This window comes from Falco punctatus (assembly GCF_963210335.1).
Source record: "Falco punctatus genome assembly, chromosome: 16".
NCBI classification, from domain to species: domain Eukaryota; kingdom Metazoa; phylum Chordata; class Aves; order Falconiformes; family Falconidae; genus Falco; species Falco punctatus.
Window position 1 is genome coordinate 5,747,068 of NC_137596.1, and position 24,575 is coordinate 5,771,642.

General features: G+C 51.0%; 3 protein-coding genes across 20 annotated transcripts in view; 2 read left to right on the top strand and 1 right to left on the bottom strand.

The window, feature by feature from the left end:
- SCN3B (sodium voltage-gated channel beta subunit 3) overlaps nucleotides 1-24,575 on the top strand; it is a 72,988-nt gene that overhangs the window by 45,286 nt on the left and 3,127 nt on the right. Inside the window, exons 1-8 of one of the 4 annotated variants that reach the window (XM_080366858.1) lie at nucleotides 5,053-8,397; nucleotides 9,905-10,068; nucleotides 11,605-11,830; nucleotides 12,869-13,007; nucleotides 13,613-13,709; nucleotides 14,211-14,883; nucleotides 14,969-15,056; nucleotides 16,028-21,412. In XM_080366858.1, coding sequence (XP_080222984.1) covers nucleotides 8,343-8,397; nucleotides 9,905-10,068; nucleotides 11,605-11,830; nucleotides 12,869-13,007; nucleotides 13,613-13,676 — 648 coding nt within the window. In that variant the 5' untranslated portion in view covers nucleotides 5,053-8,342 and the 3' untranslated portion in view covers nucleotides 13,677-13,709; nucleotides 14,211-14,883; nucleotides 14,969-15,056; nucleotides 16,028-21,412. Of the gene's footprint in view, nucleotides 1-410; nucleotides 573-2,679; nucleotides 3,035-5,052; nucleotides 8,398-9,904; nucleotides 10,069-11,604; nucleotides 11,831-12,868; nucleotides 13,008-13,612; nucleotides 13,710-14,210; nucleotides 23,402-23,863; nucleotides 23,992-24,575 lie in introns of those variants that run through there. The other 3 variants (XM_080366859.1, XM_080366856.1, XM_080366857.1) reach the window with 3 other exon arrangements.
- Nucleotides 8,919-24,575, top strand: part of HSPA8 (heat shock protein family A (Hsp70) member 8) — a 240,724-nt gene continuing 225,067 nt past the window's right edge. The window contains exon 1 of the mRNA XM_080366853.1: nucleotides 8,919-8,924. The gene's annotated coding sequence lies outside the window, so the exon portion shown is untranslated. The remainder of the gene's footprint in view (nucleotides 8,925-24,575) is intronic.
- GRAMD1B (GRAM domain containing 1B) overlaps nucleotides 16,649-24,575 on the bottom strand; it is a 107,346-nt gene continuing 99,419 nt past the window's right edge. For all 15 annotated transcript variants that reach the window (XM_080366835.1, XM_080366844.1, XM_080366843.1 and 12 more), the window contains one exon: nucleotides 16,649-23,949. In XM_080366835.1, coding sequence (XP_080222961.1) covers nucleotides 23,860-23,949 — 90 coding nt within the window. In that variant the 3' untranslated portion in view covers nucleotides 16,649-23,859. The remainder of the gene's footprint in view (nucleotides 23,950-24,575) is intronic.

Genomic DNA, 24,575 nt, shown 5'->3' on the forward strand with positions numbered 1-24,575 from the left:
AATGGAAATGATCATGCCACCACTTAGCGCATCACATAAGTGGCCTTTCACCTCATTCTTACTGGGCATTTGTGACCGTGTGGACAGCTTCCAGCATAGCTGCTTTTATAGAGGCACATAAATGCGTCTCTAAGTGGAACATATGTTCATAGGGTCCTTTCATACAGTGTTCTCTCTCCCATACGTTCAGCATGACTCCTTATCAAAAATAACTTGTTATCATTGGATAATCATACCTGAACAAGGATCTAATCCAAGTGGTTTCCTGTTTTGGTTATTCACATGTATGCATAAGAATAACAATAAGGAAAAGGGTATGTAAGTTGGAGATAAAACTTAATTCTCTTCAGAACAGCAAGCTTGCCTCTCAAGTATGCGTAATACCAAATACCTTTTGGTTTTTTTAATAGGAAGCCGTACTCATAATAATGGCCTTCTGGCAACATTGTGCCGATGTTTTGTATTTCTGCATGTGCGAGAGTGATCAGGGAGTGTACATCAACAGCGTCCCTTGCTCCCGAGTTGGACAGCCCCATCTCTGGCACCAGAAGGAGACTGTTTCTGTTTCCAAAGTAAGTACCATCCAAAAAGCTGGGTTTGGTTTTGTTTAGTTTTGAAGGTGGGCAGGTAATAACGGCACCATTAGGACCAAAGAACGCTCTTGAACTTGATTCATCTTCCATACGTTGCTGGCAGTTGGCACTGTCTCTCTTTTTTTTTTTTTTTTTTTTCCTCAGTCCTAGCTGAAGCACAGACTCGAGCAGATGACCTAGTTTCAGCTGAACTTGAAATAAGCAACCTCTGTGACCTTCAAGCAATTACATGCCTTGGGTAGCTGGCTATCCTGGCTGTGGAGCCAAGAGTGCTTTTGTTGGGCTCTGTTCAGGGGCTGTTGGTGCAATTGAATTATTCCACGTGCCTTCCAGCTTGGCCAGTCTCACAGACATGTTTTGATTTCTTATTATTTCATTTATCTTAAAGAACTGGCTGATGTCTGGCAGAAATACGCTGAGGTTTATACCTGATATCAGCAGTTATGGATTCATTCTTCCGAGAGCATCAGGGGAGTTTAATTATAGCCAAAGCCAGTGTTTTATTTAGCCTGTAGTTTCATGTAAAAAGTAGTGACTTACTGTAATTGCTTACTGCATGCAATACAGTCTATTTTTGTGTAGCACCCTCTGCTCAGTGCAAACCACCTGATCTTTAGATGCACCACGGAGCAAAGAGTCAGCACCTGCCGGTGGGCAGTGAGAGGGGACAAGGGCAGGTGAAGCCTGCAGGTAACGCTACGCAAGCTGGTGAAGCAGGAGAAAGTAAGGGCTGCAGCGGAGGGGCAGGAGTCAGGCAGGGTAAAGAGGGCAGCAGGAGTGAGGGAGAGGAGGAAGGCAAGGCAAGCATGTGGAGTAGAGTTGGTACTGTGTTCCGGGGTTTAGTCTGGACAGGAATTTCTGCATCCCTCCTGCTTCTATTGTGTCACAGAAATCTAATTCTGAAGCCTGTATCAAGACAGTGCATCACTTAAGTCCTTTATGACCAAATGCTTTTCAAATATGACAGGTACCGACAGAAGAGCTGTTCTGTTTCAGGGACTTCATGGTTTTGCTAAATCAAGAACTTCAGATCTCTGGGATAAAAAGGGAATATTTGCACGTGCACGCAAAGTGTTAAGTTTTGCAGCTGATTCAGTTGCTATGTGTGACTTTAATGGGGGTTGCACCCCCATGTTTTCCTAAGAGAATTGATCTACTTCTGTAGAGTTTCACAGTAACTGGGGGAAAGGTGTGATACAGCACATCATCTATTTGTAGATAAATTAGAGTTTTCATAGAGAGATTACTTTAACCAGTCACCAGTTGGGATACTGAAGTAGCGACAGTCATTAGATCGTGGGACTGAGGCTACACTGAGCTCTTAGCCCAGCATCTGTAAAGCGCCTTCTCTGTGCTGGGGACTCTCCGAGGCGAGTAATTAGCAGTCATAACATCGGATGACAAACGGATGCAGCTAGAAAGACGAGGAGAGTCCAGCAACGGCAAGTTTCTGTAGCTCGGGGATGTGCCTTGCCTGAGAGCTGCTGCGGCGGGGAGCGGCGCTGGGCGCAGAGGGGACAGCGCTATCTGCCGGGCTGGGACAGCCACCGGCACTGCTCAGCACCACTTACCTACACACAGCACACGCTTACGTACATACGTGCACACACATGTTCTCTCCCTCCCTCTTTCCCCACCCCCCACCCCGCCCTCCGGGATTTCCCCCCGTAGTCTCTCCTTTTCCTGTGCACTATTTGGCCTCTGGATGGAAACCTAGGATTACTCAAAATTTTTTTGATTTTTCCTGGTTGTTTCTTTGTTTAAAGTTAATAGAACAGCTATGAAAAGTAAGCAAACTGCAGCGGAATACCTAGCCAGGAGAAGGTGCCTGCTTAGATGCTGCAGTGCTAGCAAGGAATTCCCTTTGAAAATTGTGGGTTTGAAGGAGGCAGTGACATTGTACAGATTCAAAGCTCTGTGTGACTTCCACTGTTTTACAAAGCACCTTTGAATTTGACCAGGGAGATGTTCCTTGCTGCTAGAAGACAAAAGACCTTTCAATTCTGTTGTATTGAAGCTGGGAAGAACTGTTTCTCCTTTCTCTTGTGTCATGTCTAATATATTACATACGTGCTTCTCATTTTAGTTGAAAGACAATGACAATTGTGCGACTAGGAGGACAAAGCTGGAAACCCACAGGTGGAAGGTGTAGGACACAGCCAAAGATGTTTTCTTTCACAGTGGGAAGCTTGATTCTGCAAGATAATAAGTATACCCAACCAAACATCTCCAGTACAAGAAAAGTCTCTCAGCATCCTTCGTATTTCCTGAAGTCCTGTGAAAACAACCCACATTTGAGTAGTAGCCCAGAGCTGCCTTCTAGGGGACTCGGAAATGAACTGAGAGGTGTATGCCCGTGTTTATCGATGGCTGGGAAGGAGATGCAGCCTTGTTCACTGTTTAAGGAAAAAAGCAGCAGCTAGCGCTTCAGTCCAGCCAAGGTAAGACAGCAACACTTGCTGAAAAAGCTTTTCTTTATGAAAACGCAATCATTGCACAGTGCTAAAACAATCGATGCATTTGTGTATTTTACTAGCAGTAAGAATTCAGAAATTAAATGAGCAAATGTGAATGAATATATGTGGCAGTCTAACATGCTAATGGATTTTCATCCACTGCTAAAGTGAATGAGCTGAGGAGAGGCCTAAAAGCATCTCTGCAAAAGTGCCACCTCATTAGACTCCAGACTGGTAAAACAGCACTTCGGTTACAGCACACAAAGGCTTGCCTTGTGCATATGTGCTACTTGATTTTGTTGGCATCGAGTCACAGAAAACAATACCCCAAAAGCACCTGGACCAACACCAGGGCTTAGAATTTCCAGGATGTATACAATAACACACTTCTAAATATGGCCTGTATTAAAGGTCTGAAAAAAAATATGTTTATTTAGTTGCTGACCACAAAATGTTAGCAGCATGTGGGAATGTAGCTCGGTGTGTTTCCTGGACCCAGAGGGGAGAATTTTCAACGTGCCTGCTGCTCAAAGGGATCCAGGTCCCCAGACCCTGCTGGTCCTCTGGGCATGCGCAGGCTTTGGCTTGTGCAAGGTTGTTGTGTGTTTGAGGAAGGATTTCTCCCACAGGGAGCACCGCTGTGAAGAGCACTGAAGGCTCAGCCACAGCTCAGGTCGTCTGCTGGCGGGGGCAGTTACTGCTTGTTCACAGAGGGGAGGACGCTCACATCCCATCCTCCTCATTCTTAGGCCTGAAGGGAACACAGTTCTCGGAGCCAAGGATAAACAGAGGCGTGTTGGGCAGCTTCTGTTTTCTCTGGGAGGTAAAGGAGGAGCCCCTTTGCCATCAGAGATGGCAAAGGGGCTCCTCAGTGAAAGCAGCTGGCTAAAGTGTGAGAACATTGCCCATCCACAACAGAGGCTGTGGTGGTCAGCTGGCATCTTCTGCAGGCACAAGGGAGGCAGCTAAGCCAGGTCAGGCAGGAGCGGTACATCAGGAACGTGCATGATCTATATACAGTGGGGGGAGGTCCTGCAGCACGCGTGTGACAGCAAACAGAGTGGTGGCTCAGTACGGAGCAGAGCTTTCAGGAACCGTAGGGGTATGCGCAAGGGGAACCCCGCTTCGTTACATTGCCTGGAGAAATAGATCTGGCGGAAAAACAACGCAACACAAAATACCTGCCTGCTTTGTGCAGAGAGGGCACGTAGGACAGCTGGGCCACTCTGGGTACCTGCATCTTAGGAGCATAAACAGGGACCGACCTTCTGGAGTATCAGGGCGGTGTGAGAAGGGCGTGCAGCTGGGGCTAGGGGCGCTTGAAGACGGCAGACCTAGTCCCCAGCGCGGGGAGCTGTGCGTCAGCTGCAGATGTAGGTCTGCAGATGCAAAGATGTGCAGAGTATAGCTGGAGTTGTTTGTAGTTCAGAGCATACGATGAGGCTCTGGAAGTTGGCAGCTACACGGAGAATGCGTTTTAAAACTTGAGTGTGAAAAAGAGAAAACTGAATGAGCTTTTATAACCCTCCAGGCACCCTGTAAAGGCAACTAGAAAAGTCTTCCCTTGCTGTAGATTGCTGTGGAATGGTTTTTAAGGTGCGTGGGAAGAATGCCTTCTTCTATTAAATTCAACATTGTTAAATTGCTATGCATTATTCTGTAAGATTTCTCCTGCAAACCATTACTGGTTTCATACCGGCTCGAGGCTGCTCTGTGGGAGCAGCAGCAAGCAAGTGTAAAGGCTGCTCACTTCATTTTCATGCTCTCCTTCTAGCAGCTGTGCATCGGCGGATTGCACTGCTGTTGTTTGCTTGTTGCACAGCTCTGGTGGCCTTGAGGTGGGGACGGTTGTCTGGGAGCAGTGGCAGGTCCGTGCTGGCTCCTGGCGGTCAGGAGGGTGCCCATAGCATCGCTGGTGTTTAGCTGCACAGCAGAGGGAAGGCTCACACTGAAGTGCGGTGCTGTGATGCGGTGCTGTGATTCAGTGCGGTGCTGTGATTGCGGGTGGCAGAGGCAGCGGCCGCGATGGCTGTCACAGGGCGGCCAGGCAGGCAGGGTTTGTGTTCCCACTCCCGTAGCCTGGCTCCAGGACCACAGGAGTGACGGATTAGTGGGGGCAGGGTGCTGAAATTATTTTTATCTCCTCGTCTTGTTGTGCCTGTGCAAAAGTGCCAGCCTTCCCCCCCCCCTTTTTTTTTTTCCCCCTGTGAAGCATGAACTGGGTGGGTTGCCATAGCAACCCCTGCATGATAAGTTGGGCTGCTGCTTGCAGCATTCAAGATTTCTCTCTCCCAACGTTCAGCCCCCTTCACCGTTTCCCCTGGAGTGCCAAAATGGCTGAGGGCTCTGCAGTGCCAAGCATCCTGCACCCTACAGGTTTCACCCTGCCCCCAGCCTGCTCACTGGGGTGCCCAGGGCTGTACTGGGGCAAGAAGGAGCAGTGGGGCAGCCTCATGGTGGGTTTGGAGAAGATGGGCTCTCCATCTCTTGTACAGCACGCCAGGGCTGAAAATTGAAACAGGCTCCCAGTGTGGCATCCCATTTCTTTGACAGTTTTCCTGAGGAGGGCTGGGTTTGTTGCCCATTCAAAACAGGCACATGGAGATGTTGGAGTGGTTCCCAGCTAAGCCCAGATTCTAGCAAGAATGAAATTATCTTATCCTTTTATTCGAAAAACACCCAGTATCCCTAAGTCCAGAGAAGTTTTTCTAAAAAAAAAAAAAAAAAAAAAAAAAAAAAAAAGCAAAAACAAACAAACAAAAAAAACCAACCCACAAACCAAAACCAAACAAAAAAACCCCAAACCCAACAGATTCTGGCAGATCAATAAAATGCAGTGACTACAAGTATTTATTTCAAATCACTTTTGTTTTTGTCTGTAGTACGTGAAACATGCTCTGGGTGAAGAATCTTCTCCAGGGCTGGGGGAGATGGTGTGAGCTCTGTTTGCTGCCCTGACCCATGGCTTTTTGTCCTACCATCCACCCAAAACCCAGTTTCACCAGAGATTGTCTTCACCTCTTGGCCCAGTTTCCCTCCTTTAGATAGCAGCTAGAGCACTGGTCCAGCACGGAGCACTTTGAGGTCTGTACGTGAGTGATTCTGAGGGACAGCTCGTTACTTTTTTAGGATGTTTTTTTATCGCTGTAATGTAAATCTGTGGACAGGTGTGTTCTGGAGTGCCCGGGGTTAGAGGAGAACAGGGCTCGTGCTCCTACCTGGAGGAGCACCACGGCACTGCAGGGCAGGAGTAGAAGGGGTTGAAGGGTCGGGCAGCAGCTGCCAACTGAATCGGTGTTGTAGAGCTGCTGCTTCCTCTTAATCCTCTCAGACCCTCTCTCCCCTCCCTGGCAGGATGCTCCGTAATAGATGTAATTAGAGCAGCCGCAGCACAAGCAGTACAGCTCTGCTGATCCGTGCCCCGTGATTTCTGGCAGTGCACCTGGCTTCCTGGGAACAGATGTGATTTCCACTGTACTCCGTGAGACAGGTGGTTGTCAAACGAGATAGCTGGGGCCGTTGTCCAGTAGTTCCTGTGTCTATAAAAAACCCACCATCAGCACTCATCTGCCACACACGGGCTGGATTGTTCCGGAAGAGTTAGGAGCAAATCCAGTGGCTTATCCCTCCCTTTGTTGGGTTGTTGTGGATATCACAAAGGGCAATGGGAGAGCAGCAAGGGGCTTAACGAGGGAGGCTACGTCCTTCCCTCGTCTCTGGGTATCGTGGCTGCTGTTTTGTCTCCCTGTGGGGAAAAATCGGGGTTTAAGGTTTGGATATTCATGATGGATGGCTTCTAAGGGGGGAATGGGTATCTGCGGGCCACTGACTTACAAGCTTTTGGTCTCCATACTCACACCTGGCTCCTGGACATATGCTAAGCGGGTGTTTTCTTTGGGTAACTTTCTGGTAGGGGTGTGCAGTTGCCCGAAGCAGCCTCGGAGCAGCGGGGCCAGCCAGCGAACCCCACTGGCCAGCACGGGGCTTTGGTCAGTCCTGGCTGCAAAAGCGTTGGGGGTTGGCACAGGGCAGCGGCCTGTGCAGTGAGTGAAATGCAGCAGAACAAGGAATGGGGAAGATGCCCTTGGGTCGAGTGACCTGGAGCTGTCACAGGAGCTCCACAGGGTGACGTGGAGGCGGTGGCTCTGCGTGTGTGCATGGCAGGCGATGAATGCAGCTTGCTGGTACAAACAGGAGTTGATGATGTCTAAAGCGTTGGGTTGGCTTTGTTCCGTGGCCGGGCCCAGGCGGCACACGTGTGTCCTGAGCACCGAGCCCCGCTGCCAGGCGCAGTGGGGGCCACCGGGCTGCGGCGGTGACCAGCACCGGCAGCATCGTGCGTGGCTCAGCCCGTGGGGGCTGCAGGCTCAGGGCCACTGCCTTCCCCCGGCCCTTTGCTCCGTCTGGGTGGGTCTCAGCACCACCAGCTGCCCGCGCCCCGCCGGGGCCGGCCAGGTTTGATCCCACGGATCGTGCCTTACGGAGCCGGTGCTGCAGGACGAGGCAGCGCGGTCAGCAGCACTGCGGGCCGTGCCCCCGCTGCCCCCTGTGCCCTTCGGGGCCGGAGAAGCCCTCGGGGCGCGGTGGCCCCCGGCCAAGCCGAGGAAGCCCGGCCCGCGGCTGGCATCGTGCCGCCGGCAGCCGGGCTGGGACACGAGGTAATTCCCGGTAATTCCCGGCGGTGACCTTCAGCCCGGCGCTAAGCGGGTTAGAGGCGGCGGCCTCGCCGTGACCCCGCTGCCGCTCGCCCCCCTCGGCTGCGTTCCGGCCGGTGCCCGAGCCCTGCCCCCCGCGCGGGCCGCGCCGCCCCGCTCGCTGCTGGCCGAGCCCCGCTGCCGGGAGGAGCCGGGGCCGGGGCCGGGGCTGGGGCCGGGGGAGGGAGGGAGGAGGTGGCCGCGCATGCCTGCCGCGGGCCGTGCCCCCCGCCCGGGCTTAGGCTGGGCGCCGCGCAGACGTTCGCGGGGCCGCGCCGCGCAGGGAAGCTGCGCCCCCCGCGCGGCGATGCGCGCTCCCTCGGGCCGGGCCGCCGAACAAAGAGCCGCCGGCTGCCACTGAGCCGAACCGAGCCGCGCCGAACCGAGCCGAGCCGCGCAGCCACCTGCTGCTCCGCGCCCCGGCCCCTCCCCGCGCCCTGCGCGGCCGCGGCCCTGTCCGTGGTGCTGCCGCTCCCTGCGCGCCGCGGGAGCGGCCGGGGGGGCCGGCGGGGCCGCCCTGTTGCGCCGGGCCGGCGGGGAGCAGCGGCGGCGCCGCGGGAGCTGCGGGCCGGACCGGGAGCCGCTCCCGGAGCCCAACAATGGCTGCGCTGCCGAGGCTGCTCTACGCGTCTTCGGCCGCGCTGGTGCTCTGGGGTAGGTGCTCCGCTCCCTCCGCTCCGGCCGCGCTCCCCGCCGGGCCTGGACCCCCCCCCCGGGGGGCTCCCCTCCGGCATCCCGGGCCAGTCGCTGCCACCGGCACCGGCCCCTGAAGTGGCCTTTTTGCTTACGAGAGGAGCAGGAAATCCCGCTCCTGCGGAGTTCGGGTGAATGCAAGGGAGTTGGTACGAGCAGGGGAAATACGTTCCTGCGAAGCAGACTAAGGGCACAAAGCGCCGCTTTAATACGCGTGCAAGTTCCGTGCTGTGTCTTGTTCATTGTTGCTTTGAAATTTGCAACGTAATTTGGCATTTAGCTGCCTCGGGGAGGATGTGCAAACCAGCTGGCTGTGCGTGCCAGTGCTAGTTTTCCGTGCACTCTACATAAACTGGAGTAAACGCTTTATCGCGATCAGTTTTTCTTCTGCAGCCGAGAGAAGGTTGGTCAGCTTTGCCTATACAGCTCTGTTCGATGCATGCGTCTGCCTACAGCCCTGGGTGGGCCGTATCTCCCTGCGCGTATCTAACTGAACCGGAGTAAAGCAGGATCTGGTAGCTGCTTCCTTATTTCTCCCAGCAAACTGGTGCTACCCGTGGCGCTGGTAGTACGGGAGAATTGGAACCTGGCTGTCTCCAGGGTAGGTCCTGGGATGCTACAGTGCTGCGAGCGGGTTAATGGTACCTCGGGCTGGGGAGGAGGGAGCAGCCAGCAAAGTCAGCAGTGTCCAGTGAGAGACAGATTCGGGCAGGCAGAACCCGGTATGGTTTAGCCCAGGGCACAAACGTCGGCAGGGATTTAGTCCGAGATGTGCTGCAGCATTCCTTTTCTTAGCGAGTCTGTAGCTTCACAGACAAATGATTTTTGTCTTGTTTGGGCGGGCGGTATTTTAGAGTTGCCAGTACTGGCACCGATCAGATTGGAAGCGTTTTGAACAGGAATGCGTGTAAAACCAGTAACTCCTCCCGCTGCCAGGTTGACTCCACCCGAGCCCCTTGGTTCCAGTAGTGTTTATGAGACCTCGAGACAGGAAGGGCGGTCAGGCCTCCCTGCTTGTTTTGAGCACGTTGCCAGATTAAAACATCCAGGCCTCCCAGCACAAAGAGCGAGCTGGTCCTCCGTGCTTGGATTCTGCCTTTCTTTCACACTAGCCTGCAACTGCTACTGTAACAGAAGCATGCTCCGCGTGCGTGGGAGAGAATGAACAATGCCTCTAAAGTGGCATCAATTACTATGGAAAAAACTAAAGTTGTGGCAAAGCAGGTACAGGAGAGGTAAATCTGCATGAAGTGACCGTTCTCTGTTAATTATTATGAATTATTTCTATCTCAGCAAAGGAAGCTTGGTAAGATTTGAGACTTAACCTGTTGTCAGACAGTACTAGTAATGAATCGAATGGCTTTCCACTTTCCATCAGGTACCATGTGATCATAAATGCTAAGATGTGGATCACCGACGTCTCTCTAATTCTGTCTTATGCTTCTTCTCTGCTGCTCCTTTTCCCTAGCTGGTTTTTGTTCTGCAGTCTGTGTTGAAGTTCCATCAGAAACAGAGGCTGTCCAGGGAACGCACATGAAGCTGCTCTGCATCTCCTGCATGAAGAGGGAAGAGGTCACAGCCAGCACGGTGGTGGAATGGTTCTACAGGCCGGAGGGTGGAAAAGATGAACCTGTATGTATGTTTGGTAGCTGAGCCCGTGTTTTCATAGGTCTTACTGTGAAGCACAGTCCAGTGAACTCATGTGGGAGAAGCCAAAAGGTATTTATGTGAGAGCGTAAGTTCGTCCTACGGCAGGATCCCTAAGGAAGGCTGTATTCAGGGAAGGAGAGGGACCCAAATACGAACTGAAGCTTTCTGCCACATTCTCATTCAGAGTCCCTAGAAATGCCAGCAGGCTGGTTTTGTATCACAGAGGAGAGACGAGCTTGGAGTTCAGCTCTAAGCTGCAGATCTTCACAATTTTTGCAGCATTTTCACCCAGAGCTTCCACAGCACCAACTCTAAGCAGTAACTAAAGTGTCTTTTCCCCGCTTAGCTCATTTCCACACTTGGGCACAGCAGGAACTCATGGCAGGAAAAACCAGAATCTGTTGTCGAGTTCAAACATTTGGGGTTGTATATACGTGAATGCCAAGTGTCCGGTTCCATTCCTTGAATACGTGAAATCTGGTGTGTGAGGAAATCAAGAAGGGAAACAGAAGTATGGAGCGACACCTGGTACCCTTGGCCACCTCTTCCTTCTTAGGACACTTTTGAATCCCAGAGCTGTTCTTTGGAGGTTAAATTGGGCTCCAATAAATCTGCAGGAGAGGAATTGCCTCTTTTTGCCTCAGAGAAAGCAGTGGTATCCTGACTGTGGGAGGATCCCTGTCAGGAAAAGCTAAAACTCGTTTTCAGAGTGAATCAGAACAGGCACCGTACAGATGAGGGGCAACTGGAATTCAAGAAAGAATGGTAAAACAGAGTGCACACATTTCTTTCTAGCTATTTTATCTGAGTATGAAGTGTTAGGTCAGTGGTAGCGTTTCATGCTGGTTGAGCAGGGCCAGGCAAGATGACAAATATTCTCCTGCTGTCTGAGAACTGAAGGGACCGTGCTAAGGAATGACAATTCCCTTGCAGTGACCCAAAGCCTGCTAATGAAACTGAGCTGGGGCGGGCAGTTTAATGATGGGGACTGTGGTCAGCCAGAAACTTAGAAAAGGTTAGGTCTGTGAAAGCCACCCCAGCTCTGTCCTTCTGATGCACCATTTTCACGCTGTCATATTTATCTGGCAGCACTTGCATTTCACCTGAATATCCCAGGGCTTACCAAAAATGACCGTTTGTCTTTGCCACGTTTATTCTGTGGTTCCTTCTTAAGATGATCTCACGTGCAGGTTAGGCACAAAGACTTGCAATATCCTATTTTTTAGTTCCATTGCTGATCTTTTGTGTCATTGTCCACGTGTCTCAGTTTTTCAGTGCCTTGTTTTTCTACCTCTGTGATGGAGATAATTTGGCTTTCTGTTTTGTGTAAAGTACTCTTGAGATGATTGAGGTAAAGGGTGATAGAATACGAATAGCTGCTGTTACCAAGGAAGCCACAGCCCAGAACACACATGTGTGTAGCTCAGGACAATGATGATGTTCCTTGCATATGCTGTGTTGTTGTCGGAGATAATGAGTCGGTGATTAATCAGAATACCCTTTCACATTTCCTCACAGATCTATGAGTACAGGAAAACAAACCATGAATTTCCAAGCCGCTTCAGTGGTCGGTTACAGTGGAATGGGAGTAAAGACATGCAGGATGTATCCATCAGTGTGTTAAATGTGACCTTGAACGATTCTGGTATCTACACCTGTAACATCACCCGGGAGTTTGACTTTGAGATTCACCGGCCTCTCTTCACAAGCTCCAGAGAGATCCACCTCACCGTGGTGGAGGAGGGTATGAAGGATTGGCAGAAAGTGTGTTGTGCCTTAACTCGCCGTGGGCGTCGTCATCCAGGGATGTAGTTTATTTCATTGCATTGCAGGAGAGCGGTGACTGAGCTACCAGATAATTGTGGCTGTCTTTGCCCGCAACAAACACTACACAGGGTTCAGGAGAAAAGACCTGCGTTTTGTTTGCCTGCTGCGGCCTCTTTTTAGGCTCAGAGCCATTGTGTGCGAGTGTGGGAAGGTACAATAAGCTCAGCAGGCTGGGGCAACAGCTGGGAACAGCTGGGCAGGCACAAGAAGCGAGCAGGGGTTTCCAGTTTCTCTGCTCAGAACGCTGGCTTCTCACCGGCGGCTCTAGGCTGCTGCAGCCCAGCCTTTGCCAGGGTACCCGCAGCGCCCGTTTCCTTGCTTCCACCCCCTCCCTCTTGGAACGACTCAGCCTCCATTTTGATACCAGTCTTTTGCTTCCACCTTCTCCCAGTTCCTCCTTCCCTTTGCAGTGCTGCCTTTCTGTTTGTCTTGGTTTTTGCTCAGTTCAGAGCTGAAATCCGGGCTTGTTAGGAGTCAGTGGGAATTCTGCTGCTTTCTCCAGAGAGGTACAAGAGCTTTTAGCCCTCATCTTTTTCTGATGCATCTTCCCTTCCCTTCTTCCCCATAAGCATCTCTGTGTTTTGATCTCTTTCAAATCACTGGCGGCACAATAGAGTCAGGTAACACCAGCGAGTAGAATACACAAAGGAAGCAGTGTGAAGGCGAGGTAGGCTAACGGTGAGCAAACGGTGAGCAGCCTGTATGAATGTGTGGGCGGCAGAGAACACAAGGCACATGCGAGCCTGTGCATGTTTGACTCAGTTGGAAACGCGCAGTGGGATTGCTGCTGGCATGTCCTGTTGGCAGCCTCGCCTGTTCCCTCTTTTTTGCCCCCTCACAGTGTAGTGGCACCTGGGTATCTCTGGCAAGGTGGGTTAGGAAGGATGTCACGAGGGTAGAAAGTGTCAGTGGAGCTGCATGTAAATGATCTGAGATTATTTTGTTTTCTTACCAGCTGGAGAAGACTTCACCTCGGTCATCTCTGAAATTATGATGTATATTCTGCTGGTCTTCCTCACCTTGTGGCTACTGATAGAAATGGTCTATTGCTACAGGAAAGTCTCCAAGGCGGAGGAGGCTGCCCAGGAAAATGCGTAAGTGTGAAATCTCTCGAGATGCTAGCTGTTCCGCAAGGTTTCTTTGCATGTCTCAGTCCAGATCAGGCTGCAAGAAGACTGAACTTAGCTACTGCACGTTTCTCGCTGCTGTTTGCTGTGTCTGAAATCATTGCAATGTTTAGGAGTACCAAAGGAGATGGTGCGCTTGCACAATGCACCAGGCAGGGAGCGTGGCCACAGCGCGCGGTATGCCCAAGTGGCCTGGTTTGAACTGCACGGAGCTGCTCCCCTGGAAGGGCTGCGCTCAGAGCTCTGACTCACAGACACAACTGACACAGCAGAGATGTTCCCATTTTCATACTGGCCCGTTCCCATCTTTTTACGTACTTGGCTTGGATCAGGGTGCTCTTTGGATGCAGTAGGACAGCTGCATGCGTAGGATTTTACAGTAGGGAAGACTCGGTGTCTGCTCCTGACTACGCGGAGGAGAGTTCCCTACTGCGAGCATCTTCTACTGGTGATATTTGTTACCTTAGAGATACTTAGAGGCATTTAGTGTCTCTGTAAGGGTGAACGGACCTGAACTGGTTTTTGCACTGCAGCACTTGAGGTTATGCTTCCCTCCTTCCCTCCAACTGCAGGACAGACTATCTTGCGATTCCGTCGGAAAACAAGGAGAACTGTGCCGTGCCTGTGGAGGAGTAGAGGAGAGGAGTCAGCAGAACGAACGGCACCAAGGTAGGCCATGAGGAAACGGTCAATCGCTGCTTGCATTTGCCAACCTTGCAGCCTCAGCACAGTGGGTTCGGCGTGCGTGGGGCTGTGGAGGAAAGGTGGATGGAACGAGACTCCTGGAGTCTGGCCATGCTCCTTCTCTGGAGCTTCCCCAGTGACCTCAGAAGCAATATAGTTGGTGGGTGTAGTAATACTACTTCAGTCCCCTAATCAGCACACGTGTTCGTTTTCAGGCCATGACGCAATTACTCCTCCTTTGCCTGTTCCTGTGGAGCTGGGAACAGTCACTGTCCCCTGTAGATGGGGAGCTGGGCTCGGGACGACGTACGGGCACTGTCCCCACAGGAGGTGTCTGCTAGGGAGGGCTTTGTGTACAAAAGAGCAGAATCTAGGCCTCTGATAGTCTTGTTCACATCCTGTCAGTTATTGTACTAATTATATCGCAGTCCTCGCTTCAGTACGGTCAAACGACTCGCGCTCCAAGAGGAATTCTCTCACTTGCAGGAGCTCTGAAGACAGAAGGACCACGTCATGCCAGCCAGGTTTGAGGGGGAGCTCTGTGCCGTCGGGAGGAATTACGGGGAAGTGTAAATTCTCTTCCATTTGCCTTGGACTCTGTACAGCCTTGACTCTGGCCTCATGACTCCATTCTGAGCTGCCTGCCCATTTGCTAAAGGACTCGTCTTTTGAAGCATGCTGAGCAAAGGGCAGGGGTGTGGGCAGCACGGCTCCTTCTCAAGTTTCAGTCCCATCATCACCTTAATGGCTTTGTAAATGTTAAGTGTCATTTCTTAGCTGCTGTCACCACCACCTTTATTTGCTGAATATGCTAGTTCTCCATTGCAGAGGTCAAGGGTATGTATGTCATGTCACTCTGACCTGCAGGACTGGGAATGAGGTCATCTTAGGGTGATGCTCCGCCATACATTACAGCCCAAGCAGTCTCACTGATGTTAAAGCAGGAAGAATTTAATTAATTAGTTGTTGCTTGGTAAGTTGCTCTGGACCTTGGGCTGCCCGTGCACAGGCAGAGTAGGATGAGGACTGTAACGCATTAGAATTGTTGCAAATGCGTAGTAGGAAGGATCAGTCCCTGTGCCATGTTCACACTCGCCTCTGAAGGAGGGAACTGAGAATCTAGATCCTGAAGTACTCCTACTTTGGGAGGCCATACGATGTAAGTATAAGAATCCCCCATACCCACCCCTTCTGTTTAGTAAGCGTCAAAATTCTTAGTTCCTTCCGTTTGCCTTGCCTAGCAGGTTTACTCCTCAAGCTGGCAGAGACACAAGTGATAGGAATAACCTGCGGAGCCACGTTCTACAACAACAGGCGAGCCCGCAGGACAAGGTATGCGGTTCACCTCTTTCTGGGGAAACCCCCTGAAAGGAAGATAGCCTGGTGCGAGTAGGCAAGGAAGGCAAACGGGGTGCACAGCCCTCCCAGGAAAAGGATGGAGAGCTCTGTACCATGGTAGTACTCCTCCTTGTAGCTGCGATAGTCTTCTCATGCTGTAGTGTAGCACCACCTAGGGGAACAGGCAGAAAGCACGTACTTTTTCCTAGCTAATCCTAATTTTTTTCTTGTGAGAATTAGTCCGTGGTTTGAATAGTCAGCATTCATCGTAAATGACCCGCTGCTGCACAGGAATCATGCTTTAAATTCAATGTTTCCTATGCAAACGTACTTTTTCAATTGTAGTGGATTAAGCAGAATAAAAATTGTTTTCTGGCCTCAAGTGGAGATCAGCTGAGCTCAACAGCTAGGATTACAAGGAGGAAAAAAAGGCAGAAACATTGGCCCAGGGTGGAATTGTACCTTAAGACAAACCGGGGGAAGGTTTGTGTTCTTCATACAGCATATAGCTGTTAACATCCCTGCTGCAATGGAGCCTATACTGCTTGCAAGAGTTGACAAATTTTGCTACACTGACTGCTTTTAAATAGTTACAAAGTGCTTGTGAATCAAGGCATGCTGCCCATCTATGGAATTTCCCCTGCTTTTTTCTGCTGCTTTTTATGTGTTGCTAAAATCACAGAAATTACTCCATTTGTAAATAAGTCAGTCGGGCCCAGGCCAGATTTCTAACTGGCAGTTGTTCAAAATTCCTTTTTTAGAGTGGGTGTCAACTTCAGTAAACTACTACAATGCGGGCTTCACAGTAGGCTCGCTCTCGAGCGCCGAGCCAAGTCTGGCAACTTGAGGGCATTTTCCAGACGAAGCACGCTTGTAGTCTGGGCACCAGTTCTGTCAAACCTACTATCTAAAAAGGGAAAAGCAGCTCCTCTTCTGCTCCAGCTGGATGTCTTCATTTTCCCTAGGCCAACCTGCCTGGCCTCAGGGCAGTTTGGGGCATACTCCGAACTCTAAACCCACAGCAACAGAGGAGGGACTAGATTGTAACTCCAGAGTTTCCATCACTGACCACAGCATTGATGCCCACGGTGACGTGTAGGTAAGGTCACGTAACCTCTCACCCACTTCCACTCTCCTCCTTAGTCCCCGTGAAGCATTGATAAACCCTCTGGTGTCATAATGTGAAGTCGGAAAAGGAGTAAACCAAGAACTTCTTGAGAGCTACCTCAGGTGGTAAAGAAGGGCCGTCCTCTAGTCCTGTACCTTCCAGTATCTTACACGCATCTTCTCAAGATGCATTTTTTGGGATGTATCTTTCACTTTTCCAGTTCCTGCAAACAGATCTGACTATTGCCCTGTGTTGTTCTAGGCAGGAGAAAAATGGTGTGTAAATTTTGCTCAAGAATCTCCTAGGAAAAAATAGAAAAGACAGAGATCTGGGATTTTTCACAGGTGGTGTTGAAGGCAGGCTGTGTCCTGGAAGAGATGGTCCTGACTGGTCTCTGAAAAGACACTCTCTGTATTTGAAAATGACAGAAGAGACTTTAGAATAGGCAGGATAATAAAAAGAACGAAACACTCACGAGTTGCGCTGTTTCTTTGATAGATATTTTTTTCTTTTTTAATTTATACCGTACTTCCATTGTACTAGCTACTTTACATTAAGTTTTGGCTGCATAGCCTTGACAATTCCTAGGTTCTAGCAGGTAAGTTTCATTATCATTTTACTGCATTTTGCGCACAGCGCAAAGTTTGTGACAGTTAGACAACTCCTAAAACAAAACGACGGTTCCTCCCCCACCCCACCCCAGAGTTCACATTGGCGCATCCGTGGCCACCAGCCCCCTGCTTCCTGGGCTCCGGCGGTGCGATCCAGAAGGGAAGCATGTGCCTACGGGTGATCGTACAACCCACTCCCATTCTTTGCTGACGTGAGGCGAGGCGATCCTCGTTGATCCGCAGTTACGCACAGCAACAGGGGTTGCAGGATCCAGGGCCTCAGGTGGGGAGAACACACTCCAGGTTTTTAGCAGCTTTATCCAGCCCTGGAGCATGTGCTGGGAGCTGAACCGCCAGGAGAATGGCAACGTCTCGGAGGTGCCACAGCCACACGATGCCACTCCCGGGTGGCTGCGACGGTTCTGCTGCTTCTCCCTCCCTTTGACCTCGTGGGGCCAAGAGCCAGGTTAGTGCTTCCGTCTCTGCTCTGTTAAGCGCTGTGACAGGGGCGGTGGGCTCGTGCGGACGGGGAATGGCGCACGTGTGGCACAGGCTCCTCCGCTTTGCAACAGCTGCTCTCCCACATCCCAGTGCTGCTGGGGCAGACGGGGCCGAAACTGAGACGCGACCGAATGGCTCTAGAACCTGAGCTGCACGTTGGTTTCATTCCCTAACTATTCTCGGAGTTTGGGTTGGGGAAGGTGGCCATTGAATGTTAGCAATGGAATTGGCCTAAATGAGTGAGGTAACAGAAACGGCCAGAGGAGGTACCTCCCTGAGCCATGTGCAAATTTAATTCCTTCAGCAGAAGGAAGTTCTTTTCCCTACTGAAAAAAACAAAACCAAAAAAAAAAAAACCAAACCAAAACACATTCACTTAAAGAGCATACAGACTGCGGCAAGGAAAGGCGAGCAGGGACAGCACCAGGTCAGTCCTCCTATGACAGGGAATGATTGTCCGGCAGCGAAGGTGTGAGGGGAGAGGGAAAAGCCCTAACAAGCACTGCAAGACATGGGGGAGAGGAGGGCATGGCACACCACGGATCCATGCTCAGAGACAAGCCCATGCTGTCTGGCTAGTTCGGGAAATAATCTCAATCGGCAGTTGATCAAGACATGAGGAGATTATTTGGCCGGTGTGCACGTCTAGAAAAAGAAAGGTATTATGGCACAGAGAGCCTCATGCTGTGGAGACTGTGAAGCACAGAGATCGAAGCATGCCAGGCGGGGGGAGAGGGCCACAACGCCGGCACGGGCGCATCCTGGACCTACAGTGATGCCAACGTTCTGTGAGCCACTTACCTCGGGTGCTTTGGTTGGAGGCTCCGGTTCCAGCACTGTTTTAAGCAAGCCCCTGCCAAATATTTTAACTAGGGCCAAAAGTGCCTGAAAAGACTTAAGCCAGAGTTCAGGTCACTGCGCCATGAAAGCCATCAGTGGCAGCAAGGCTGGCAGCGATCCCGTCGGCAAGAGCTCTCTGGAGCTCAGCAGGTAGCACGGGACACGCTGGTCTGCCAGGAGCTGCAGGGACAGACGGGACAGAATCGCCTCCCCTGAGCCGGGCGCTGCTGATGTACAATGTTTGTTACCGACTGCTTTTCCACGTGCTGTGGAACCAGAAAGGCCCACCTCTAAGGAAGTGGTTTGTTTCTGTCCTCACTGGGAGAAGCAGACGCACACTGCCAGAGCACTCCTGGTCTCGGCGGCGAGCTCAGCACGCGCCACGGAAACGCTCCGAGGACACGGGGTGAGGTCCTGTCGGGAGCACAGCAGCTCCGCACCAGCGGCAGAGGAGTACTTGACGTGTTTGCCACGCTACAACTGAGCCACGCTGTGGACAGAGCCTCTTCCCACATCCCTGCACTTGGCTGGAGACGGGACCTTGCCTTCACAGATGGGTTTTTCATAGACATTAACCCACACGCTGGCTTTGTGCTGTGGCCATGTGAAGGAACCCAACAGGAACAGGAGTCCCAAGTGTTTTCCCACTCCTGATAGCACGGAGAGACCCATCTAATGAGCCAGGAGGGATGTACTTCCCCAAAACGTCTGCCACTAACCTCTGTTTCACAGCTCCTCGCACCTGAGGCTGGTCTTTCTAGGGCTGGCAACTATCCCCACCACTCTGTCCAAGTGCTGGGCGGTGCGAGCTGCAGGCTGCCCTCCCTGTCTGCCGCCTCTATGTAGGTGCCTTAGGATCACTGCATGATGATGGGAATACCTGCCAAGGCAAAGCTACCGCAAGAGCGATTAAGGCCACGTGCCACGCAAGTGCTGCATTCCCCAAAACCTTCTGTTAGCATTTCCGATGTGCAGAAAGCCAAAGCGTGACGTGAGGTTTGCCACCATCTTTCACTCTGCCTCAGTGTACAGCAGGCACCTTTTGTTGCCTTTGTACCTGCACAGAAATGACTGTAGGCTGTATCCCAAAGGTCTCGTTTCAGGTACCTGGGCCAAAAGTGTCTCCAGCCACTATTGGGAAAACAAATTTCTACCTTCTCGTATAAAGGTAGGAAAAAAGCATGTATGTAGGCTACCTGGTTTAGTGCCGAGCAGCCAGGGAGGCTGGATGCCTGTCCCCATCTACACCCAGGTGAGCTGGAACCCACGGGGTCTCTGCTCAGCGCACCACTGGCGCACGCCACGCTTTCCGAGAGGGGTTACAACAACGTAGGCACCATTATTCCAGAGGCGGCTTTGTGGCGTGGCTCTAAACGCAGCAGGGCACCCTGCTTTGCAGCCTTGCCCCTTTCAGCGCAGGGCCGTACTGTAACAACGGCGCCGCATATCGTTTCAGTTTCCCTTTTTTAGCTCTGAAGCAGAAGGCAGGGTGCGGTGTCAGAGGGGGGCTGTGGCTGGGTGTTCGCATGCTCCGGTAAGAGAGATGAGAGCATCTGAGAGATGGTAGCAGAGATCCAAGTTATGCGACTTTTTTCTCCAAAAGGACTTAAGGGGGCCAGAAATATTTATGCAGCAGTCTCAGTATTAATATTGAGGTTTTCTGACTGAAGCATGCCTTGGATTACCAGTTAATTCTCCAGCACCCAAAAAGGATGGTTATCTATTTAATTCATAGCTAACTCCTAATTCCTACCACCGCAGGTACCTTTTCTCTCTTCAAGGGGAATGTGCAGCCCCTGCACTGCCCGTCTTGGGCACATGCTTCTGATCCAGTCTTACTACCTGGCACAGCCTGTGTCTTGTGTCTTTCACAGACTTTACGCACAGGTGCTGCACTCGATACGTTTGGGCTCTACTTTATGAATGCACGACTGCATAGCGGTCACCCAGGTCTGAAATCCACTCTGAGCTCAGGAACCCAAACAGCTCTTTTAAGATAGTCATTAAAAGGCGTCTATTTATCAGCACTAAGATTGTATCAGGCTAGGATTAGTGAGTATATTATTCTCCCATATAAACAGGTCAGATCAACTTCCCGGTTTGTGTGAGCCTTCTACCCCTTCTCCCTCTTCCCAACAGGCAGCATCTTGGCAAGAATTAGGCTACTAGCTGTTGCCATTAGCTTGCACATTGGGCTGGAGAAATGCTTTTTTAAGAATGTTGCTTTTGTAGTTGTCCAGGTTGCGCAGCTCAGGCCCCAGCTGTGCTCACCTGAAGGGTCAGAGGGGAGACTCGGTGGGGAAACGTGTCTGCGAGGCGCTGTAAAAACACCTGACGTGGCATTTCTGGCAAGGCAAGCAAGTAAAGCAGCAAAACCCTGACTATGGAAGCCCAAACTCCAGCTGGGCTCTAACTGCTGGAAGGCAGAAGTACCACCCCCTGCTACGTTATTCAGGTTGCTTGGCCTTGCTTCTAGGTAGTGTTACTAATTTCTCCAGGAAATGTAATCATAAGCTGACGGGCCCCCAATTGTCTGTGGCTGAAAAGGAATTAATCTGTCTATTGGGACTCAGCTGCAGTAGCAGGCGATTCCCACCTTGGCTCTCTAGAGGAAGGTATCTAGGTGAAAACACACCGAGGTTTTGTTTAAGCCCTCAGCTATAGTGCTGTTGTGGGGTTTGCCTTAAGAAAAAGACCTTGGGCTTTTTTTTTTTTATTACTACAGTGATAAATGAAGAGGCAATAAAAGATCATGAATCCGATCCAGCTCCAAGCCCGACTTGCTGCCAAGTGGCAAAAAGAAACCTAAAGCCTCAAAGAGAAACCTTCCTTGGTCTGAAGAGCCCTGCAGGCACCTACAAGGTTCTGTTGCTGACCATCACCCTTGTGCTCTTTTATGAAAAATTTAACATAGCTGTGTGTCAGGAATCTATCAAACATGTTAAACCCAGTTTAAGGTGATGTGCGGGCAGAACAAATGTTAGTGCTTGAGTTTGTTACAGCTGCCCCTACGTGGCCTTGCACTAATTTAACCAACCTTGTGCAATTCTGTCTCTTGGGGCCAAGCCCAAGGAAACCACGTCAGCTGGAACATCCCGAACCTAACGCAACAGCAGTCTGGAAGAATGCTGCAGAGGAAGAAGGATGCACAGGTAAGAGAACGGATTTTTTTTTTGTCTCCATAACTAGCAAGAGAATGTGAAATCGGTAAGAAACCTCTGATCACTAGCGTTTATTTTCAACCCCCTTGGGAAAAGTGAGTTTGCCTCTCGGTGGGTTATGTCTGTCTATGTAACAAAACCCTCCCGGGCCTGGTGGCAGACACCCCCATTCCAGGCTTCTCTCTCAAGATGTGGCCTTTTTCTTCTCCAGCATGGGCAAGGAGGCAAGCACAGGGCTTCCTCTCCCTCTTCTTTCTTGGTGCTTGGAATTAAATTCTAGAAAAGGGGAAGACTGGCAGCGGGGGATTTTTCTGTTCTTAGTAATTGTGGGAGTGAGTAATGGGGAAACAAGACTCATGGCCAGTGTGGCAAGTCACAGTGGGGAGTCGGGGCCCTCCTGTCCCAAGATGAGCCACAGAATGCCCTGCCTGGGCACTAGCACCTCAGTTTCATTGTACAGTAGCTATTTCAGCAGCCTCCCTGGAAAAAAGTCAGGGAGCAGTGAAGTAGTCAGCAGCATTAAATTAAATAAATAGTCATAAATACACATTACTCTCTAGTTGCCGAGGCATGCTTTTCCCACTTGTACCTTGCTTTCACACTCTTAAATGTCTTTTTGATACCCTGTCTTCATCCGTGCTCCTTCAAATGTGAGTCGTCTTCTGTGGGACATGTGTTCAGCACTCGGTCATGAAAATTGTAGGCAGGTTGGGAGAAATCGGGGGGTTACTTCTACATACGTTACCTTTCCTTAATTGGAACGCACAAGCAGGAGCTTGTGAGGGTTTTCCTTACACTCCACTCTGCCACCCAGCCGTGCAGTAAGAGTTTCTGCTATAGAGGTAAGAAGACCAGTTGCCCACCCTTATGTCCCCTGCTCTTTCAGCACCCACTGGAGCTGGAGACAATGGGTGAGCTGGAACTGCACCGTTTGCAGATGGGGAATATGCAGCTGACTCCCTCCTGCCATTTGGAAGGTGGAAAAATCCTGGTGTCGAACAACAAGGAGACTGAGGGCCTCACATATCACCTGATCTACACAGCTAGGTAAGATGCAGAAGCATTTATGAAACATTCAAACAAGGACCCTGCCTGCCAGCCAGGCACGGTGGTGGCTGTACACCACACAGCGCCGTCTCCCTGCCCCTCTCCCTCATTCAGCTGCTACTGGGAGTCTGGAATTAGCCCTAGAACAAGTACAAATCCACGCTGTCTAACACAGCCCCCCCACCGCACTCGCTTACAGAGCAAATGCTTCCGAGATCCAGCTTAGGAGAGTCAGCGGGCAGATGCCTCACACCACGCACACCCTCCGGATCTATCCTGCCGCCTCCTGACACTCCCTTTTCTCTTTTTTGGTCCCCTGACCCTTCCGAGCCTCTCCTGGACTTTTGGAGGCCTTGTTGCTATATAGATGTAAATACCCCATGACGGAAAGGTTGTTCTTTTTCTCCCTAACGCTTTCCCGCAGACTTTGTAAAACAAGGTAAGGGCTGGGTGGTACGAGCAAAATGCTCTCGCAGACCCGGGGCGGGAGAGAAATTTGCTAATAAGGGTAGTGGGAACAGTTGCAAATAAATACTAATTTTGGTTTTCTTTATAAGTTGGGGTTACTCCCCCTGTTGTGGGAAGTCACACAGGTAGTCACCCTTTCAGCACCAATGCAGATCTTCAACACAGGGATGGCTTAATGGCAGGGGCCCAAGCACAGAGAAAGCTGAGAACTACAGAAGATGAAAAGGGGACACTGTCAAAGGGAATGGAAGTGTGCTTTCTGTGGCGTGGCTCTCCTCCACCCATGCACCTTGTAGGCAGATACTCCCCTCCCCACCATCACTTTGCCTGTTAACACAGTATCAATAAGAGGAGGCAGCAAACTAGTGTTTGGAGTGAACTTTTCAGCCCATTTACATTCTGTGCTTTGCTCTCTGAACCAGGCTGGCCGGCACGACAGCGAATTGGACTTCTGCTCCAAGAAGTATAGGAGGTGACTGCCAGTGAGATCTGCTTTCTATAGACCTACAGCAATTCTCCCAGAGGCCTCCTCTCCAAATGCAGAATAGTTTTGTAAGGGATTGACAGCGATTGCCAAAACCTCTCTGCCCTGAAGCCAGCAAGGTAAGAAAGTTGACAGTGTCCCCTTTGTATGTATAGATAAATACAGCCAACCAGGGACCTCCATGCACAGGGGTTGGGGGGGGCACTCGCTCTGATGCTTTCCTTTGAAACAACAAAAACAAATCAGACAGACAAACAAACAAACAGCCAGGAATATTACAGAAGTGGTGCACGGGCCCAGGGGAGCACGCTCGGGCGTGCCCTTAAGCGCACCACAGTGCCGGGAGAGCACAGCCCTCCCACACACGCACACGCCACGCTACCACCGAGACGCTCCATTTCAGCCAGTGTTGGAGGTCAATCCTTCCTCTCGATACGTAGGCTTTTTTTTTTCTCTTAAAATCTGTATATAATATATAGATTTATATTCTGTATATATATATATTTATATATATATATTTATATATCCTATTTACACGTATTGCACACCGTCCTCTGGCCTCCTGCATTCCTGCCTGTTAGTGGAAACGTTTCCGTTTCTCCTCTGGATCTGACCCGAAGTCCCGGGACCCGATGCCATTCTGAAGATTTATTAGTGAATCCTTCATCTGCAAGACAAGAAATTTCTCCACTGTGATGCTACCCTAGAGGTGAGGGTGCTTTGGGATTTCCTTCCCTCCTTCCATGTAAAGTACCGATACCATCATCCCCTGGTTTTGGGGAGCAGCACATCAGGGCGGGGCTGTGCCAATGGGGACTGGAAAGAGCGGAGCCCGTGAGAGACCACTCCCCGAGGTAACAGAAGGGGCAAGCAGCACTCTGCACAGAGGAGAGCAGCTTTCACGTATGAACTATGTTCTAGGCAGCTCTCGGGAGCAGACACTGACCCCGCCGGCTTTGTGCCACCACGGGCCCACGCAGAGCGCGTCCCCTTCATCCACACAAGCTACGCAGGAATGCAGGGCTGAGGTAAGAAAGGCTGGCTTTGCAAACTCGGATGCCAGATACTTGGTACAAGAGCTGCTAATATAAGGAGTTTGCCCCTGTAGAATTCTCTCCCTGATGTGCGTGGACCCTGTGAGGTGACGAGAATTTGTGACAGCCTGCAACCAGCCCTGGGGACCTGCTGCCCCCCCACCACATCAGAACATGGATCTCAAGGGAGACAGTAGTGGAGGTGACGCACCTGACGGACAACCCGACGGAACTGGGAAGGACTGCGAGCGGGTGGCTG